Genomic DNA, 22,798 nt, shown 5'->3' on the forward strand with positions numbered 1-22,798 from the left:
CAAAAACTAAGAAAAATAAAGAGTTAAAAAATTAGCACTATTTATGCATTTATATCAAATACATAAAATCAGCAGATTCAGCACTTTAAATAGTGAAGCTTTTGCCACTTAATACTACGGTTTAGTGATATTCTTCTTTACTTGAGAGGTCTAGATTCGATTATCGTCAAAAACAAATTTGAACCATCTTATTGCTAGCCTATTGTGCGGCTAAGTTCATTTTCTCTTTTAAGTATAAATATTATCGTTTATTTAAAAAAAATAGTGAAGCTTTTAAAATATTTAAAAATGCCTTTCTCTAATTAAGATTAAAAAAAATGATTAATTTAAATAGAATATAGTAATTGAACTTCGGGTGTTGAACATTGAAAATCCCATGTTTTGGGGTGATTAATTTTAGGTAAATAATGCGGTACTTTCTTAAAAGTGGAACCTTCTTCATACTTATATTTTTAACACAATGTTTTTTAATGTTGGCATGAAAATTAACGATAAATTATAATGTGTCAGAAAATCTATGAAAAATCCCCTTTTGAGAGAGTATGCTTAGCATTTCTCTTATTTTTATTAGTTACCTTCAATTTTTCAAAAAAAAAAAATTTAATTTAATTTTTTGTCAAATGATAGATTTATTAAATTATATGAAAGATTAAAGAACCGATGAGGTTCGAACCCACACTATAGTGCAAAGGCAACACACCTCTTCACTACTGTTGTAAAAGGTTACTTGCAAATAAAAAAATTGATTTGAAAATAACAAAACTGCAAAATGGCAATTGCAAACACGTAATGCGTGCAAGGGGCTAGTAATCTTTTATGTGAAAACAAAATTAGCTGTAGAACAAATTTGTTGGGCATGCTCTAAAACAATATATACCGTCACAACTATTAAAATGATTAATTTTCATTATTTGATCAATACGCCAATAACTTTGATGGATACATCGTCAATATTTGGCTGATTTTTCCTCAATATTGGGTCTTGATATAAGTCTTTTTTTTAGCTAATATTAAGAATAGTCCAGTTTATTTAGAATGTAATTTAGTCAAAAATCAATAAAAACTTTACTATTAAGTCATATATCAATGTCATATTTTTGTTTTGGACTTAATCAATGATATATTTTTATTAATTAGGCATAGGTCAATGATGAATATCACATAGGCTTTAAGTCATTATAAATAGTTAGAATTTGACTATTCTATCATTCTCTCTCTTTATCTCTCTATAAATGTCATATGGGTTTAAGCTATAATAAATACAGATTTAGATTCTCTCCAGATTAATTTTGTGGATATCCTCCGGACCAATGGATCTCATCCATTGATACAAATCCAACGAACAAAATATCTTATCCTTCCTCTTTTTCGCTCAACTCTTCTCTTTCTCCCTCACTTCGAAGCTTTTAACCTCGAACCACCAACTCTCCAAATTCCAAATTAAATTCAACCCCACCTCAAAAGCAGCCCGAACACCGCCACAACCCACCCAACCCACAATACCTTACCCTCTAAAAAATCAGCCCCAGTACCGCTGCATCCCTCAATTGCAAATCCCTTGACCATCAAATCTCATATGATGCTAACGAAACAACAAAAAGAGGGGTCGTGCAAACCAATGTCTTCTAGTTGCAGAGATCTTTTTCATAACTATGGAACAATTATAGAGAGAGAAATCTCAAAGATGAAGAAGAAGAAAGAGACAACAAATAACAAACTAAAACAGTAAGGATAGCGAAAAAATAAATTAGACTTAGAGCACAAATGACCTGCAATTGAATTGGGTTGTTAACAACGGTGGGGTGTGGGGGTGTGAGGGAGAAATAGGAGTTGAGGGGGAAGAGAGGCCAGGGAAGAGGCTTTGGCCGTTGAATTTCTATTCCTACGTAACTGATCTTGAGATGACTTAATCCTATAAATAGTTCGAACATGTATATTCTATCACTCTCTCTCACCATTTGTTTACATGGAGGAATCTACTCAACTAAAAAAAAAAAAAAAAAAAAAGGAACCAGGAAACGGACACTGCAATGCAATGTCCGAATCTAAATGTAAAAAACAGAACTAGGAAATGGACATTGCAATGTCCGAATCTAGATGTAAAAAAAAAAAAAAAAAAAAAAAACAGAACCAGGAAACGAACACTGTATTGTAGTGTCCGTATCCAAATGTAAAAAAAATAGAACCAGGAAATGGACACTGCATTACAGTGTCTGAATCTAAATATAAAAAACATAGCCAAGAAAAGGACACTACATTACAATATCTGAATATAAATGTAAAAATCAGGAGTAGCGTGAGGTGTGAAGTGTAGGAGACGTGTGAGTGATGGCAAAAATAGAATTAGGAGTTTGAATACAAAAGTGAAAAACAGAACCAGAAAATGGACACTGCAATGCAGTGTCCGAATCCAAATGTAAAAAACAGAACTAGGAAAAAATAGAATCAGGAAACCGACACTGCATTGCAGTGTCTGATTTGTATTGACTTATTCCAAATATAAAACTATGAGAAATTGAGTGTTAGTTAAAGTGGATGCGAGCTGTAGTGGCATATTTTGTAAATTTTATTTATTTTAAATGCATTTAAGTATCACAATACATGATTAACCTATTTATAATTAACATAAATATTATTGATCTATTGTTAATATTGTAACTTTTTATTGATTTTTCACAAAATCACCAATATTTAAATAGGTCCAATCCCTTGTGTTAGTATATTTTACTATCAATAATTACTTCTTTAATGATAAGATTTATTACAAAATTTAATTTTCCTTCTAATTATCTATTTAATTATTTCCTCTTATTTCTTTTTTTATTTTGTTATTTGTTGTTCTTCTTCCTACTCTAAACTCCATTTATAAATTTTAATTTTAATTTTTATAATTAAACTATATCATAGGTCAATTGTATTTAGCTACCTATATGAAAGATTATTTTTTAATCGACATGTATCACATATTAATGTGTTTTGAATGTAAGTATATATTTTTTTTGAATCTTTTAGTTTGGTTTCATATGTCGCTTATAGGTATAATATACATTCATATATTTGTTACTTGAGTTAGGGTCGTATATTCTGCAAATAGATTTGTGTTAGTATATTAGGTTTTTGCTATAAGATATTAAGTATATTTAATGGACTAGAAGATGCATGAAATTCAAATATTTTAATTTATCTCTATTATTTTAAAAAAATATAAAAAAAGTATAAAATAAATAAAACTAGAGAAAAGATAATACTCGACTTAACCTAATAACCATGTTGATTTTTTGGATCCATATCTAATTGCACCTTGAATTTATTATGTCAGCTTGATTTTCATTTTTCTTTTGTACATTTTTTACAAGAAAATACAAATTACAAGGAGAAGCCTCTTAGGCAACCTACACTAAAATCGTCTCACAGTCATGCTGATCCCACCTCATTAGGAAGGGTGTGCATTCAAATAAGCTTACTAAAAGAAGAGCGTCTCACATCCACCAACTCATCCACTACACAGTTGGCTTCCCGATAAATATGACAAAAGAAAATATCATAGACAAGCAATCTTCTTGTCCACCAAGGTGTGACAATGCTAAAGAATGGAAATAGCATTGTTAATAACTTTAAGAAGGATCTTAGATCCTAATTTAGAACCCCTTTAGCAAAGCGGTTGTGGCCTATCCACCAACGCATAAAATGATGTCTTCTTCCGCAGAAGAAGCCACACAAAGATTTTAATCTTAGGTGGAAAACAGAGCTTCCAAGCTTTATCTACTTCTCTAAGATCAATTCTTACAAGGGGAACTCTCATAAGAATTTCAATTTATGGGCAAAGGGACATTTTTTTAATAACACCAATAAGTATTGGAAAAACTAAATTCTGAATCTTGGTGATATTCCAGTTCCTAACTAATCACATTGTGAACTATAAGGGACCAAGAGACCTTTGTTTTTTAGTACAAACGATGTTTTACACTATCTACACTAAAGAGAAAGAGAATGATTTGAAATATTTAAGATGTAGTCAGTTGAAAAGAAAAATTATATTTATCAGGACAATTCACGAAGTACATTACACCAATCAAAATTATGAAAATCGATAAGCTAAGGGGCTTATCCATGGCCCAGTTAAAAGCTCAAAAACTAATATGATTGTCATCTCCTACAATCGAACGGATACTCTTGATAATGATATCGCGAAAATTCAAAATACCTTTCCAAACAATTCAATGTAAAACTCATTTTTTTTATTAATTAATAAATAGTAAAAAAACGATAAGCATCAGTAGTTGTGCAAGGCCAAGGCCCAATTAGGCTCATGGCCCAAAAAAACCCCAAAACAAAAAAAAAAAAAACAAAAAAAAAAAAAAACACAAAAAGTTCAATAAAAAAAAAGAAAAAAGAAAAAGAAAACAAATATTAACTTCATTGCCTAGACCCAATTAGGGTTGTAATTAATATAAAAAATATGATGGCTTTAATTTGTCGTTGGAAACATGGAAATTCCAAAAACCAATTAGGGTTATTATTATTCTGCAGCTGCATTGACTAAAGTTGGTCAAGCTTTTACTTGCCTTGTAGGTGAAGTAAATCATGATAACGTCTGCTTCACTCTATCTTTTTCTATAAATTATTTTTTTTTTGTACCATTTTTTAATTTTCTGCTCCCTTGGAAAATTTAATTAGTAAAATTTTTTTTTTTTTTACTTTTATGTAAAAAATATGGTCATGCTATATACGCACTAATTCTTACTTTTCACATATTATGTTCAATTTATGCCAATCAGATCAAATGAATTGAAGAAAATCAATGATAACAAATTAACAAAAGTGTGTAAAAAGTAAAACTAAATGTGTGAATAACACTATCCATTTTTATGTGTAATATGAAAAATTGGACAATCCAGGTGTTCCTTCCACCTTTGGATTCTGATATTTAATAAATTCATTGTTTAGAGGATATTTAAATTTTTTTTTTTGGTAAAACAAGTAAATTAATTTGATAATTAATTAGCATACATGCATCTTTCAAAGCATATCCAGCAACTTTTGACCATTTTCTATTTGGGATTAGTTTCCATATAAGGATTAAAGTGTTAGATTCCTTGCCATAATTTGAGTAAGAATTATTTCTTTTAAGGAAAAAATATACGTAATTATTTTACGAGGATGATTAAGAACTAATTCTTTGAAAATCTGAAATTATTTTTTTAACTTTGAATATGTGCATAAGGTTGGGTAACTGACACAGATTTCTATGAAGGCATCTGGTGCCAAATGGACGAGTGTCATGGATGGTTTTTGTTTTGTTTTTCCCTTAAAAACGAAGACTAGTTAGTTGCGTCGCTTTTAAGTCTCAGCTTTTTTTTCCCCTAATTACATTGCAAAGAAAAATGTCAAAAAAAATTGAGTTATTCCTTTAAAAAACAAAATTAGAAAAAATGAAGGTAGAATTTGTCAATTTAAAATACAGTGACGGCTACTTAGTTATTCGGTCTACTAGTATTCCTCTTTACTTGTAAGTGAGAGGTCTTAGGTTTGATTCTCACAAAAGGCAAAGTTGAACTACATTATTATGGTAAGCTCATTATAAGGCTTAGTATATATACTATCGTTTGTTTTAAAAAAAAAAAATTAAAGCACACAATTTTTTAGCTTTTACAATTAAAATTAAAAATCAATTATAGCATTAAATTTTCATATATAGAAATATTTATTTGGCATCCATATAGATATGAAATAAATTGTTACTAAATTTGTTGTGACACTTAATTCACATGACATAATTGACTTGTCGAGTTATGCTGACTTTTAAGAGTTTGTGTTGTAGTTTTCTTCTATGACATAAAAAGAGAAATATAGAATAGTATTTGGCTGCTGAAGGATGAGTATGAATTCTTACTTAAAATTCTTAGTGTTTTAATTACAGAGCTTTGTGATTATGATCAAAACCGTTTATACTATAAATCACACTGTAAATATCATCTCCACAAAAAATACATTAAAATTAAGGTCGTTTAGTTAATCTATTGTAGCAAATACATAGACGGTTCGTAATGCTTTTTTCAATACCGTTCATTTGTTTTTAAACAGTTTGATGACTAAACGACCTTAGTTTTAAATGAATTTTTGCTTATGCGATCTTTATAGGGTAATTTATAATATGAACGGTTCTGCTTATAAACATGAATTTCTATAAATTGACAACGAACAATTTTGAGAAATTTTGAGTAGGAATTTCTACTCATCTTTGAGTAGTCAAGTATTGTTCAAAAATATATGTTGTATATTTCATATGATTGAGGTCAATATATATAAATTAAAACTATTTTTTCAAGCATAAACAAGAAATGCACAAAATTAGCCGCAACTACTATCTCATATGATAGTTTGACAGTGCACTCTAGAAAGAATAATGACTTTTTAAAAATTTGAAGAAAAATATACCCAGCACCTACTGGTAACTACTTTGCTAAACAAAGCCCTTTTGGCGCTCCTTGGCCAAGCGGTCCTCGCCTGCACAAGCAAGCAGATTAGCTCCCTCATTCTCTTATTAAACGTCTATTATTACTAACGTAAAATAACGTATATTGTACAATACCGACTTTCACTATTACATTACATTAGTTTCTAAATAAATCAAAACAAATAATATTATTCTTTTGAAACTCACTAGCTCTCACTCATATGAATGTGTTTGTTTTCAGAATTCTAGTCGTAACCCATTACCCTCACCCTCACTCTGACCACTTGGGCTAACCCTAAGAGCTTCGTATGAATCCGATTTAATTTAATATTTAAAAAAAAAAAGTAGGCTCAAACTTGGAAAAAAATCACCAAATTCTTAAAACTTTTCCTTTGACACTCCAAAACAAAACAAAATGAAATAAATGAAAATGAAAAATAATTCAAAAGAGTGGAATAATATTTATATGACTTTTATTATTATGCTGATATTTCCAACCTGCGGTGCTTGTGGTATAAGTAGGCTTCATTTTCTCCCATTTCTCACTCCACCCAAACCCCGAAGGCAAAAGCATGACACAAATAAAAGGAACAGCACCAACAGCAACAACAGCAGCAGCAGATCACAATAAAAATTTAATCGAAAATACAAAACAGTTTCTTGTAATCTAAGGCATTCCCATCATTTCTTCACCACCAATCAAGCCCCTACCTTTGCTTTTTCCCTCCACCAGAAGACTCCGTCCTATCAACCACACAATCTCTCCCCTTCTCTCAGCTTTTCGGACTCATGGGTCGAGAAGCGGACCTTCAGATAATAGCATCAGCCGCCGCCGACGTCGCCGTAGCCGCCCCCTTAGTGCCGCCGACACTGCCACCGGCCCCGACTGCCCTCGCTCCCGGCTTTAGGTTCCACCCAACAGACGAGGAACTCGTCATTTACTACCTCAAGCGCAAGGTCTGTCGCAAACCCTTCAAATTTAACGCGATCTCTGAGGTCGACATCTACAAGAGCGAGCCCTGGGACCTCGCTGGTAAATACCCACATCTCCGATTTTCTCGATTTTTCTTCATTTTTCGTGGCTGGGTTTCTTAATTTTTGTTGTTCTTTTTTTTTTTTTTTTTTGCTTAATGTTTTTGTTTTATAAGGGAACTCGCCGTATTATGTATGTGCCTGATTTCTCGGCTGAGATATCGCTGGATAATTTTGGGCTTTTTTAGATTAAGGGTTGTAATTTTGTCTAATTTTAAATGGGTGTTTTTAGACAAGTCGAGCTTGAAGAGCAGGGACCAGGAGTACTACTTTTTCAGTGCATTGGATAGGAAGTATGGAAATGGGGCAAGGATGAACAGGGCTACCAACCAAGGGTACTGGAAGGCCACCGGAAATGACCGGCCCGTCAAGCACAACGATATCGTCGTGGGGATGAAGAAAACCTTGGTGTTCCATAGCGGCCGAGCTCCAGATGGGAAAAGGACCAATTGGGTTATGCATGAGTACAGACTTGTTGATGAAGTTTTTGAGAAGGCTGGGCTCGGTGCCATTCAGGTGAGGTTTTGCACTTATGTTTAATGAGCTAATCACTAGGAAATGAGAGAAATGCTGGTTTTGCACTTATGCTATTTTTTGTTTGATGATTGCGGAAAGTTTTCGCATATGAGCTGAATAGTTGATTTTGGTGAACTGCTTAACTTGGTTATGGTGTGTTACAATAATGTGAAATACTGAGATCATTATCTACATTTTACAAAAGCATCGGACTATTATTTTTAAGTGTTGGGTTTTGCAATCATCTGGAGACTGATTTATTATTTTTGTTGTTTCCTTTTGCTTTGGCTGCTGGAGGATGCGTTTGTGCTATGTCGAGTATTTCACAAAAGCAATATAGGACCACCAAACGGGCATCGGTATGCGCCTTTTGTTGAGGAGGAGTGGGACGATGATGATAAGTTAACTTTGGTTCCTGGACAAGAGACCCGGACTGTAGCTGTAGTTAGTCGTGATGCATTTGTGGTAGGAAATGGTCATGCTGCATGTACTGAACAAAATGATTATGCTGCTGGTAATGAACAAAAGGTACATGCTGCTGGTAGTGAACAAAAGGTACATGCTGCTCGTAGTGAACAAAATGGACTTTCTGCATACATTAGAGGAAATGGACATGCTGCATATACTGGAGGAAATGGACATGCTGCACATATTGGAGGAAATGGGCATGCTGTATCTATTGGAGGAAATGGTCACGCTGCATATAATGGAGAAAATGGTCGTGGAACTTCCGTTGAAGGAAATGGTCATGGAACTTCCATGGAAGGAATTGCTCATGGAACTTCCGTTGAAAGAACTGGTCATGGAACTTCTGTCAAAGGGAGTGGTCACAGCACTTCTGTCGAAGGACGTGGTTGTGACACTTCTGTTGAAAGAAATGGTCACGGCACTTCTGTCGAAGGAAGTGGTCATCGCACTTCTGTCGAAGAAAATGGTCATGGCATTTCTGTCGAAGGAAATGTTGTTGAAGGAATTGGTCATGGCGCTATAATTGTAGTAGATGACAATGGAACTACTAATGAAGGTGACTGTCACGAAACTTGTACTGCAGGAAATGGTCACAGTGTGCCCAGTACAGAAAATAATATTGAGCAGGTTTGTGCTTTCAGTTTATTTATCTATATCCTTAAATCTATTCACATAAAGTTTTGTTCTTTATTATCGTATAGGCTGGATTTGCTCATCCATAATGCAAATAATGGTTTCCCCACTTTCTTATTAGTTAATATCGTGATGATTGTGTCCCATTATACGACAACATTTTTTAGAATAACCTAATCAAAGGATCCAAGCAAACTAGTGAAGCATGCACCTTAAGGTCCATTATTGAGGCATTTGGGGTAATTCATCATCTCTAGGTATTAACAAATATCTGATGAATCATGAGAAATAATAAAGTAAGGATTCCTCGCATAACATCCAATATGCACCAACGGCGAGTATGTATACTGTATTCTTGGACATGTGAGTTTTCTTTGTTTTTGTTTTGTGGACTGAACTCACTGATCACCAACATAACTTTCAATCTTCTGGTGGGTTGGAATTTTCTAATTCAAACCATTTTCTTTTTCTTCCATATACTCTTTCATTCTTTGTAGAGGTCTGCATAAATTAGTGACTACATATTTTGGATGATAGCATATGACCCTCTGTATCTCTATCATCTGTGCATTACCAGTTTGTAGGTGTCATCATGATATGCTTATATATAGGTGTCATCATGATATGCTTATAAACTAAAAAGTATGCATAATTGTTGAAATCAACCTTTGAAAGACAATTTAAGGAGCCTTCCCTATGTGAAAGGAGGTCTGCATTGACTGGTGGATGACATTATAATGACAAGGTACTTTTGAAAGGACGGTGTGTCTTCTTTGTCCTTGATTTTGGATTAGAACATGTCGTTTCTGAGAATGTCTTACAATTATGCAATAGGGGTTTTCTATTATATTGTATGGTCTAATAATCCAGCACTGTTTTAAACTGTTTGACCTTGACATTTTTCCTCTAGGCTATAAATGAATTGTGTTTCAGTGAACATGTGGCTCGGAGAATCATTCTGTTCTATTAACATGTGGCCTGAAACTGGTGTCTCTGAGGATACATAGAAAATATGGTGGACCCTCTTGAGGTTGCATAGGATGACTTTTGAGATTAGGGATAAATTACCTTGAGAAAAGGATGCCAGACGGTGGAATAGTTGATATCAGTGGCTTATGTGATAAAGAACCTTTCTTTGTTATCAAGGTTTTGTTGTAGATCAGTGGCTCATGTGATAAGGCGCCACATAAAGTACTTGTTTCTCAAAGTTTTGATGAGCCATGATGAAGTACCTTGAGAAAGAAGCTAAGTACCTGTTTATTTTGTTGTATTTTATGAGAGTTAGGATAAAGAGCAGTGATGTTGCTTGGTCTGTAGAGACCATCTGCACAATTGGAAGGTTCATTTGTTGAAGTTTGAGATAAGGTATTCAATTGTTGAAGTTTGAGATAAGGTATTCAATTGTTGAAATTTGAGATAAGGTTTTACAAGAAAGTTGACAACTTTTCTTGTTTAAGGTGATAAAAAAACGATTATAGTGACATGGAGAATTGTTTGAAAGACCAGGTGGTGAAGGAGAAGTCTTGAAGCGTCCAAATGGTAACAATGATTTAGGTTCAAATGTGACGAAAGTGGATTTTGTTGGTTGTCATGATATGTTTGTTAATGATCTTTTACCATAAGTGGGGGATATACGAGGCTTTTGCAAAACAATTTACCTTCTTGATCCCTAAGCAGGTTAAATAGTAAGCATTCAAGTTTTGCAGTCCCTAAGATTTTCTTGTCATTTCAAACAATTATTCCAGTTAACACCGAAGTCAACTTATGATTGGTACACAAAGGAACTTAACCAGGTGATTATTTAGGTCACTGTTATACTAGTTTAACTGGCTCTCTCTCCCTTCTCACCCTCTTTATATATACGAGACTTGCCAGTCTATGTTTTTCTGTTCCAATAAAAAAAAAGGGTTGTGTTTTGCATAAGAAAAATGGTTAAACTAGGGGAGAGCTAGACCTGAAGAAAAGCCTAGGATCTGGATAATAACAAAACCCTATAGAAAAATTATGAAACTGAAGTAGGCAAGTCATGACGACAGTGTTTCCATTATTTGTGCTCTCCTTTTCTTTTTATTACAGAGATTTGCAGAGCTATAGGCGTTGTTCAGGTTAATTTATAGATCATTCTGGAGTTTAAAAGAATATTTTAATGGTTGTCATTGGCCCCTTGCAATGAGTAGAAACATCAGGATTTCATTATACTCCAGAATCCAGATATTAATTTGAATGAGTAACATGGTTCTCAGTCTTCTAATGAAGTTTCACCATTATCCCCCACCAATGCTTTACGTTTGGGTTTTAGTATGGCCGTTTTGCTAGTATTAATTGATAGTTGTTACATGCAAGAGTTATCTTGTAGATAAAAATAACAGATAGAACTGCTTAAAAAGAAAGTAAATTATTAAAAGGTAGATTTTATAACATGGTAGTTAAATGTGCCTTGAGTTTTGTTTTATTGCGTAGTCTGTTGACCTGCCGTATATTTGTAATCTGCCATACGTATGTTTGTAACACCTAGAAATCTTGGGATAATATAAATCACAACCACTCTTTAAAGTCTAGCTAAAATGAAACCAAGATACATAAATTTGATATTAAAAAGCTACTTGTTTGCAGTGCTACTTTCGGGAACTGGTGCTACAGATGACTCTTTTTGACCATTTTGTATATTGAAACCATGGATTCAAAAAATCTGAAATGAAAGACGCATACGCCTTTCATAGAACCAAACTACCTGACCATACATCTAAGGCCTTCTTTTTATCACTGCCAAAAAAGTTGTTCTCTTATTAGTGTAGGCTGCAGCATCGGTCTTGTGTTGGGGATTGTAACTGTATTTCTTGACTCGTGAATCATCATAAATATCTCAATTTCTTATTTTCATACTCGAGGTTTTAATTCTAAATATATGCTGAAACTATCCATGGTTGTGCAATTTAGATTTAGATTTACATGTTATTATGATTATTGCTACGTTTTGTATGCATACTGTCAACCGCATGTCTATTATCATTGTTGCTACGTTTTATATGCATAATATCAACCGCATGTCATGGAACTTATGTAAGTGAATATACACTTAAAGAAGTAGACGGTGACGTGCTACTGTAAACAATCAAAGTTGACATCATGGTATATTGTGAACAACCAAGCTGACCTGTTTGAGGCATTCCCATTTATATTGTCTTTGTTCATCATATTCGATACTTTAGATTGCCTGTCGTAGCTTCTTTCATTTTTTTCTTTGTATTTTCAATTCTCCTTATATCCACAATTTGCTTTATCTTGGTTGCGCATTTCAGAATACTCAGGCAATCAGCAAGGCTATTGTTGTTGTTCCTGAACTTCCAGCGGAGAATCGAACTGTTTTACCACCATGCAAGACAGAGAAAACTGACGATTATCCTATGACATGTGTGGTTAATAGAGAAGAGAGATTAGATGACTATCCGTCACCAGGTCCAGATGATGCGCAACCCCTGCTAACTTTGTTTAATCGACAACCTGGGCAACTACGCCAGTATAAAAGAAGGCGGCATAACGACTCAAATTCTAACCATTCAAATGCTTCTGAGATTTCAAGTGGGATGACACATGACCCTTGCTCATCTACAACAACAACAGCGTCAACTGAGGCATCGATGACGACTACCAGAAATTTTCTATCTGCACTGGTGGAGTATCAGCTGTTAGAATCCCTTGAACCCAAAGACACTACCCCAGCACCTCCTCCTGAACTCAATGCTGCTTTGATGGAATCTTCTGTGCCTACCAGCTGCTTGAAATACATAGAGACTTTACAAACTGAGATCCACAAAATCTCAATTGAGAGGGAGACATTGAAGTTTGAAATGATGAGTGCCCAAGCCATGATCAACATTCTTCAAGCCCGAATTGATCTCCTAAACAAGGAGAACGAGGATTTGAAGAAGAAGGTCTGAGTCGCCTAGTGGATTCGTAGTGGTATGTACTCCATAGTGTTCGTTGTATGAGTTATCTGCCCCTTATGGGCCTCGTTGAACTATCTACAGTGAGTATGTTTTCTCTATTAGAGTAAGAGCTGTCTATGTTTTCTCTATTAGAGTAAGAGCTGTCTCTGTTGTTAATCGAACGATGTTGTAACCGTGTAGGAAGTTTGCTGTACCGGTAGCAAGCTGAACTGTGTTGTACCTGTCATCGAAATCGGCAGTTTTAGACCCTAATTATTATAATGTTCGAGCTTATTGCCTTTGTTAGTTAACCAAAGTAATTGCTTAGACAGTGGTTACTTGAATGCTGGGACTGCAATTCCCAGAGGACTAGTGAGCAAATGCATCAGTTTCAGGGAACCACTTTGGTTATCTCCCTTCATTGAAAGTGATTGGAGAATGATAATTGATTGTAATTGTTGAGCAAGATGGTTTAGGCGCTCTTTTTCCTTCGTTCTTGGAGGTTATTTTACAGACCCCCATCTGGCTCCCACAAGCTCTTTGTACTCTCTTTTATGCAGCAATGAAAAACTCAATTTCGATGACATAAAATTACGCATCGGAACCATTTTTAGTAAGAATCATGCCAATGTTCGATGTTCCTTGGTTAAAAGGGGGTGGTGTAGTGTATCAAGATTTGTATGGACTTCTGTTGAGTTTTTAAATTGAAAAACTTTCACAGATATAGTGAACTTTTACAGATTATTATAAACTTCATATAATTTTATGGATTTTTAGTTATGTACTTTAGCACAAAAGAAAGGAGTTAAATGATACTTTCGTAGAATTCTACACAGTTTGATGCTAGATTTTTTTAAATTTTATCGATATTCATGAACTTTTTAATCATGAATTTATTAATAAGCATTATTATTTTATGTTTTCTTTATTGAAATGGTAATCATGCATCATAACCAGTACAAAGTGGTCTTACGAAGTGATGGTAGCAACAATGGTGGTGGAGGTATCACGAGATGATTGTGGTGGCGGGGTGGTATTGGGGTGGTATTGGGGTGGTAAAGGAGTAAGGATGGGGGAGGTGGTGATGGGGTGGTGATGGGGTGGTGATGATGGTGGCAGAGGTGATGGTCATGATGGTGTAGGTGGTGGTGGCGACATGATGGTGAAAATGGTGATAACAATGGTGGAGTGGTGATAAATGTAGTCGTTGCATTATAGTAGGCGGTGAAATATCTCACCAAAGAATAGAGAAAGAAAAATAAAATCCATCAGAATCTGATGAGGAGAGGCTTGATTTGCTATGACAAAAAATAACTATAAATGCACTCAAAGTCCATCAAAATCCATGACTTTTTAAAATCCTTTAAAATAAGTGAAATTTTGAATACATCTGGATTTTTGTAGACTCACACAAAAATTATAATTAAATACCACAAGATTTTCATAGATTTTTCAGAATTCATAAAAAGTCAGTATTTAATAAGTTAACTTTTATTGACTCCATAAAGATCTATATGGAATACACTTGGATTCGAAAGTCAAGTCAAGCTCGTCAAACTCCATATACAACACCCCTTAAAGAGTTTTCTTTTTCTTCTTGTTTTTAGGTTATGTTACTCTTTGTACATTTCTGTAGAAACTTTTGATAAATATAACGCGCGGATTACGAGCAACACACCCCAGAAGACAATTGAACATTGACTTTTTAAATACATCAAAGAATTAGTAAAGTAACACTTCGTAATAAATAATGGTGGAGTTATGAATTTTTTTACTGGATGGGCTAACTTAAAATTTTAAATTTTTATAAATAAAGAAACTTGATATCGTATTTTTCATAGTCTAGTTTAAAAATAAATTCACAAGGTGAGCCAAAAATTTTTGTAATTAAACAAATACGTGTTAAAATTCAAACAAATTCAAGCTTGTACATGTACAAGAAGTGATGAAAAAAAGGATGTAAGAAAAATAAATGGTTTGTAAACTGTATTATATAATTTTATATAGTTAAACTTAGAGAATTCATATTAGTGACTAAATATATGGTGGGTTACATTAAAAAATCAATCAAAATTACATGTAAAATTTTATTTTTCACCGGAAGCTACCTGGGCTATAGCCCAGGGCAGCCCTTAACATGGCTTCGCCAGTGATAAACACTAGTTCATACACAAATTAAATTAAACGATAAGGAGAACCTAAGCTCTACTCTACAAGCATATTGCCCTACTGTCCAAGGGCTCGTTTGGAAGTACTTTTAAGATAATTGAAAAGCACTTTTGATGAAAATGTTTTAAAAACCAATCCTTAGTAAAAATCCAAGTGAGTCTTGGAAAAGCACTTGAAGTGCTTTCTGCAAGAAGCACATATTTGGTGCTTCCTCAAAAAAAAACACTTAAAGTCATTTTGGAGACTAAAATTAATTTTACCAGAAACGCTTTCAGTCATTTTAAAAGCACCAACGAGCCCTAACACTGTGATCTACAAAGATAAGGTAAATAAGCAGGGATGAGTAGCAAAATATCAAGGGAAATAAAGGTATCTAATTGTTTATAATTACATTACTCGTTTCATTATCTTTGCATAAACACAAGAATATATCTACATACAACGACACACTATAATGCTCTTCTAATAAAATAAGTATATATTTCATGAAACTCGTCTGAACTAAATATTAGACACTTTTATAGTTTATACCGCAAAGTTGTAAATGATGTTAATTTGAGAGTAAAACAACTCAATAAATTATTTCGTCAAACATAATTCTTCAACCTCGGTACATAAAAAAATGGAAGTTAGAGGTTGAGGCTGGTGCATAAAATGTTAGAAACTCGACAACACGCAATATGTGTGGAGCATCACAAACAATGCGTCATACATTTAATTTGGTAAAATGTTAGAAATTCGACAATACATGATATGCGTGGAGCATTAGAAACAATGTGCTAAGCATTTCAATATTTGATCACACGATGCACACATGAAGATTGAGTTAATTGAATGAATTTCACAAATTATTGTGTAAGATTCTACGAAAGTAATTCAACATGTATTTTAAAATTGGTTATACCAAATGTGAATTTATCCTCAAGATTGCTATATAATTTATCTAGGTATATTTACTATTTTTTAATTAATATATTATTAGTAATAAATTATTTTCATTTTTTACAAGCGATATTATTAGTCTAAAACAAGAGAAAGGGAAGAGGGGAGGTTAAAGAGGTGGACCATATTCATTAAAGCAATCTACCACTTGCTAGAAATCAATTTTTTTTTTAAATAATTAATATATTTGGCATATGTAAGTTAATTCAGTTGACTAAAGTAGTGTGTTTGCTCTCTTGCATCTAAATTTAAATTATCTTTCTTTCAAAAATTTCTTTTAAAGAGATGGAATATTATTTTTTGTTGGCTAACTATAGTAGTTTAAAATGTCGTATTAATAATTTTTTTTGTATGAACTAGAATATTTCTTTATCTCCAATACCTCTTAATAAGTTGGTATTTCTTTTCCACCTCCTATTCAAATTTATTTTTTGAACAAATGATATTATCTGCACTTAGGGGATGGAGAAGTGTGCTAAGCCTTACAGTGGATTAGCAATAATGTGGTTTTGTCTTTGACAAAAATTGAACCAAGACATTTACTTACAAGTAAAAAAAAAAACCATTAAACCGTAATACTAAATGACCTATTCAAACTTATTAAAAAATTTACATTCAATATCATAATTTCTTCTCTATTTACGTGCTATAAGTTTTCAATAACCACCTAGTTACAATAATTACTACTCTTTACTTTCTCTATATCTATATCTATATATATATAAAACCAGCACCCTAATCTATATGTATTATAATTAGACTTTCATCAACAATTTGAGCCTCTAAATTCAATTTAGGGACCAAAATAAAAGAAAATTCTTTAAGAGGTGAATGGAGAATTAAAGAATTTTCAATTAATTTTTCGTATAGATTGATCTCATATTTATATTTCTTCATACGTCAATCTGGTGTCGTTCCAAGTAACTTGACGGATGCAATTACATAAGCCCATACGGAATCAAAACCCACGCCACGTGGCACCTGTGCAGCGCCGCCACATGAGCGACCTTCCGATGGAGAAATTTTTATAATTGTGATGGAATATAAGTGGTGTACCACGTGTTTTAATAGAAGTTATGAGAAATTTTATTTTTTAAGTTATTAATTTTTTAGCACATATATTCTATTATTTGTATAGTGACATGTAGTACATCCTGTGTTGGTTACACTGAAAAAAAAAGAAAAAAAAGCGGCATAGAATTACCCGCCTGTGACCCAAAAAAATCACCTCCATTTCTTCGCAGAGAAGTTTTCCGTGAGACTAACGACGCTATATATTTACCAAAACGACGAACTGGATCGTACTTCGCACACCTACCCGGTGACTCTTCAGCTCTCCGCCTTCGTCCCCAAGTATCAACTCTCCGATTTCGTTACAATCCAAACCCTAATCTAACCTAATTTCCAATTCCCGATTCCAGATTCCCAATTCTCGGTTGTTTCGATTCCTTTCTGTTTCGAAGACCTAACGAAAGATTTTCATTTTGTTTTTGCTGGATTTGATTAATTCATGGCCCGCGGCAAAGAGAATTCACTCGCTCCTGGGTTCCGATTCCACCCAACCGATGAAGAACTAGTCTGGTACTATCTGAAGCGTAAGGTCTCCGGCAAGAACTTCCGATTTGACCCCATATCGGTCGTCGATATCTACAAGACTGAGCCTTGGGACCTCCCTGGTAAAAAATCCTAATCCTTTCTCATGTTTGCAAAATAAAAAAGAAAAAATATGTGTATATATATATATTTATACGTGTATCATTTGGCTGATTGTGGTTATATTTGTGTTTTATTTTTGTTGGGTTTTTGTTTTCTGATTTATTAGGCAAGTCGAAGCTGAAGACTAGGGACTTGGAGTGGTACTTTTTCAGTTTTCTGGATAAGAAGTATGGAAATTCGTCGAGGACGAATCGGGCTACTGAAAAAGGGTACTGGAAGACTACGGGTAAGGATCGCCCTATTAAACATAATTCCCGGGATGTTGGGATGAAGAAGACGCTGGTTTTCCATAGCGGGCGAGCCCCCACGGGTGCAAGAACCAATTGGGTTATGCATGAGTATCGCCTTTCCAACGAGGAGTTGGAAAAAGCTGGAATTCAACAGGTTGGATTTTTGTTGACGTTGCTATTGTTCTGTTGGCATTTTATGATGTTATGGAATTGGGATTGATTGTTGGGGTTTGTCGTGGTGCATGGGTACAGAAGGATCCGTATGTGCTTTGTAGGATATTCCAGAAGAGTGGCACGGGACCGAAGAATGGGGAGAAGTACGGCGCCCCGGTTATGGAGGAGGAATGGGACGATGATGACGTGACTTGTGTACCTGGTGAAGAGGCGGCTGCTAATGTAGTGGCAGTCAGCGAAGAGCCAGATAATGAAGCAAATGATTTCAACAATGGGGCTTATGTTGAAGCATTTGACCTTGATCAGGTTCTTTATTCATTCAGCCTTTTCATTTCATGTTTTGTAGGTGAATTCAAATTGTCTGAAACGGGGATGGGTAGATTTGGCCGGAATTTATTGAATTTAAAGATAACTCCCCCAGTTGTGGGAAACCCCCGGATGTGCTATGATAAGTCACAGTAGATATTTTGACTGTGTCCAGCTATTGGAGTTTAAGTATGGCTGAGGGCTACTAGTTGGTCGGGCAAATGATTTTAACTTGATTTGGCTATCCTATACATGACTATGCTTAAAGGTCTGTTGTAGCTGTACATATATAAGTAACCCAATGTCAACAAATGGACTTGTTATGCCCTTGCTTTAGGTGCTTAGCGGTTTTATTTATTTATTTCATAAAGAAATGATTATAATGAGATGAAAGGAAACAACAAAGAGTATTTGTGTATGTTACTAATATGGGAGTATCTTATTTGAATTTATACATCGGTTCCTGTTAAAAATATTTGAAGCTTTGTACTCCGGGATCACTTAATTAAATTTCACCACTTATGCAGAAGAATAACTAATACAGCCTCTATAGTTACTCTAATAAGATTTTTGTTCTTATTTTTGCTTATTATGCTGCTCTTCTTTTGTTCTGGATAGCAGTGTGTTCAGAACAACTACCTCATTAGCTTTCCAATCTTCTTTTTCTTATCAGAATTTTGGTCATCTTTTCCTTTTAACTTATGAAAATGGTCTCCCCCTTAAGGTTGAAACTTGGCAAGACTTTATCTAAGTTTTGCCAGCTTTGCATTAAAAAAGGTCGTACCCAGTGCACAAGGCTCCCGCTTTACGCAGGGTCTGGGAGAGGTGAATGTCGGCTAGCCTTACCCCCATTTTATGGAGAGGCTGCTCCCAAGTCTCGAACCCGAGACCTACCGCTCATGGGCGAAGGCACTTGCCATCGCACCAAGTGCGACCTCTACTTTAAAAGGTCATACCCAGTGCACAAGGCTCCCGCTTGGGAGAGGTGAATGTCGGCTAGCCTTACCCCCATTTATGAAAAGGCTGCTCCCAAGTCTCGAACCCGAGACCTACCGCTCATGGGCAAAGGCACTTGCCATTGTTTCTTAAAATTTTATTTGCATTCTTAAATTTAGGGAATTGTTATTGGCACTCCAAAAATCTCATTTTGCACTCCGAACTTTCTATAATTAGAAGGAAAAATACACTAGCGAGAAGTGTAGAATGAGATTTTTGGAGTGTTAATAATAGCTCCCTAAATTTATCTGGAGTGCAGTTTTCTGCCTTTTCTGTTACAAACAGTTTTTTCTCTGTTGAACTTGGCTTATGTATTTGTGAAACCATTTATTGCATTTTAAGTACGGATATCAGGAATTCTTTTACGTTTCAATTATTATTCAAAGAGCATCATCAAGGTGTGTAACTGTCTATAACCTAGAATACTGAAACAAATAATGTTCACTCAGCAGAACTTTCCATCAAATGAACTATAAATGCAGTATTACAAGTTAATGTTGCATTGATATTATTTATAATCGCCATACCTTAATGTGTTGGTAATTTTTTACAGTGTACAATTTTCTGAAAGTTGGTAGAATCTTGGTGTCCTTTTAAAATGGATCTGGATGATATTTCTTTGTGTCCTCTCTCTCTGATGCTCGGTCACCCTTTACCTCAACCCCGAATTGTTGCAATCTGACCTTGGGATTTGTTGATCTTTGATGCTACGTCTTCTAACCTATTAGATGTCCCTTGTATTGTAAGTTCAAACTACGCTGTAATTTTTTGTTTGTTCTTGTCACGTGATGCTGTTAACTAGTTCTTAGATCTGATCTGCTAACAGGGACAAATTCAAATTTGATGGATTTCGAAATATTCTTGGTCCTGGCTGGTGCCACGAGAAGCGTCTTTGAATTGAAGGAACTGAGATGACGCCGTAGTAGAGAGATTGAAAAGATCATTGTGTTCTAGAATAATGCATGATATTTTGATGATTAATCTTCACATCTGAACCTTTATGTGACTGGAAATTAGAAATGGAAAACATCTGCATCCTTTTTCCATCTGGTCTAGGGCATCTTAATCATTTTAACTGGGAAAAACTAGTGTAGATAGAAAATTAAGGTTGGGACAGAGAGAGTTAAGGTGTGGTAGAAATAAGATATTGGTGTGACTAAATTACTATATTTATATGTATTTTCAACTATTTAATTTAAAGAGGGCATAATTGACATTTATCCTCTTTGGTTGACAAGAGGGTTTTCATAAATAATAGTATGTAGATTGTTTAGGTATATAAAACACATATATGAGATGCCAGGGGCCTTCATTTTCCATCAGTTTCTTCTAGAGTTTTTCACATGATTCAGCTAAGCCATGCTTGGATACCGTACATTTATAAATACTTTCTTTTCCCAGAATCTTGACACAGGAATTCCGTCTGAAAGTGCACCACCTCCTTTGAACTTCTATCATGGGGAGACGAGCAACTACATTGAGCATTATGGGGACTTTGTTGAAGATGATACAAAGGCTGTGATAGGCACTGGGGAAACTTCTGAATACTGCGAACACCAGATGTTCTTTGGATACCCAGAGCATTATGAGACGGTTGGGAACCCAGTCAAAAATGAATATATAACCTCACAAAATCCTGAGGACCTGAAGTTTGTTGACTTGACAGAGCACTATGAGGCTGATGCAAAACCAGTCAAAGATGAATGCTTTCTTGAACCAAGCGATGGTGCAAATCCATCTGTTGTCAATTATTCACTTAATGAACCATATTTGGATGCTACTGAGAATAATAAGCCATTTGGTGATGGGCTGTTCCTTGAAACTAATGATCTTTCAAATCCAGTCGAGTCAACTGCAGGCTTTGACATGCTTGATGAGTACCTTACATACTTTGATGCCAATGATGACATCTCTCAGTATATTGATTTTGATTCTTGTGGCAATGTTCCTGACCAAGCTCCATCTAACCAGAAGGTACGTTCTCAAGTTTCATTTTCCTTTTGTATTTCAGGATTTTAAGTAGCATCTTTCAATTAATAAACTGTTGTATATCAGCTTCTGAATGGTGAAACTGAACCACAACCAATGGGAGGTGATCATCTTGTACAACCAGAGCCACAACCAATGGGAGGCGAACATCTTGTACAACCAGAGGATACTGATGATGCATCTTTGTCAAAGAAAATGCCCGAGTCCAAGTTTGAATCAGGTATAGTATCTTAATTTCAGCTATTATAGGCACTATCATACCCTGTTTGGTAACTTATGATGTAGATTCGCGTAATGTGTACCTATCATTATAAAGAGTACCAGAGGTTTAGGTTTTTTACATGATATTTAATAATTTTTGTATTCCATCACTGGTCATGTTTTCCTCACCTTCTGGGTTGTGTGCGATTATGGTGGTGCAGATGGTAACTATCCCTTCATCAAAAAGGCGAGTCACATGATGTTGGGCAGCATACCGGCTCCACCTGCATTTGCTTCAGAGTTCCCTGCTAAAGAGGCAATGCTTAGGTTAAATTCTGGTGCATCGTCTTCCAGTTCGGTTCATGTTACTGCAGGCATGATTAGAATTAGAGACATAACTTCAAGTGACAACAGGATGGACTGGTCTTTTGGAAAGGATGGGGTTGTCAACCTTGTGTTTTCTGTTCAGCTGTCGCAGAATGACGGAAACTCTGGCAATCTGGTGCCGGTCGGTGGCTCACTTTCTGGAAAGACAGGATGTGTGGTGATGCGGGGATGGTTTTTGTTTATGTTTCTCTGGGTTCTGTTTCTTTCTATGAGTTTCAAAATCGGAAGCTACATCTGTACCAGGTAATGCTTCGACAGTAATGGTGGTTGCGAGCCTATCTCAGGATCTTGTAGTAAACTTTCCCTAGTGACTAGGGGAAGATGCAAGTTCTTGCAAACTCGATATTTTAGTTAATTGTTACACCGACTGCAGAACTAATTATTTACACAAACCGTTTTAAGATAGCGTAAAGTGTGTGATATTTTGAATAGCTATATACTGAATCTGAATGAATGTAAAACTGAATTTTTGTTTCAGTACATTATTTCGTTCGATGTACTATTTCGTTGTAATTGAAGGCTTGACAAAGTATAACGTAGGGTCGATTTTAAGACAGTTCTGCTTGCTTTACTGTCAACCTGAAAATTCAGCAGAAATGCTTGCATGGTTTTACCAACTCTAGTATATTTATTGTCGCCCGCCTATATTGTAACGC

General features: G+C 34.8%; 2 protein-coding genes across 2 annotated transcripts; both read left to right on the top strand.

Annotated features, from left to right (window-relative positions):
* Window positions 1–7,001: 7,001 nt before the first annotated feature.
* LOC103438860 (NAC domain containing protein 50-like) lies at window positions 7,002–13,326 on the top strand. The gene is made up of 4 exons (XM_008377399.4): window positions 7,002–7,490; window positions 7,722–8,005; window positions 8,303–9,100; window positions 12,406–13,326. The coding sequence occupies exons 1-4, from the start codon at window positions 7,247–7,249 to the stop codon at window positions 13,042–13,044; spliced, it is 1,965 nt and encodes a 654-aa protein (XP_008375621.3). The 5' UTR covers window positions 7,002–7,246; the 3' UTR covers window positions 13,045–13,326.
* A 3,988-nt stretch (window positions 13,327–17,314) lies between these two features.
* On the top strand, window positions 17,315–22,619 carry LOC103402800 (NAC domain-containing protein 53-like). Its single transcript, XM_008341556.4, has 6 exons — window positions 17,315–17,819; window positions 17,966–18,243; window positions 18,342–18,569; window positions 20,967–21,539; window positions 21,621–21,774; window positions 21,977–22,619. Exons 1-6 carry the CDS (start codon window positions 17,654–17,656, stop codon window positions 22,387–22,389), a joined length of 1,812 nt encoding a protein of 603 aa, XP_008339778.3. The 5' UTR covers window positions 17,315–17,653; the 3' UTR covers window positions 22,390–22,619.
* The last annotated feature ends 179 nt before the right edge of the window (window positions 22,620–22,798 follow it).

This window comes from Malus domestica, chromosome 07 (genome assembly GCF_042453785.1).
Source record: "Malus domestica chromosome 07, GDT2T_hap1".
Lineage (NCBI taxonomy): Eukaryota > Viridiplantae > Streptophyta > Magnoliopsida > Rosales > Rosaceae > Malus > Malus domestica.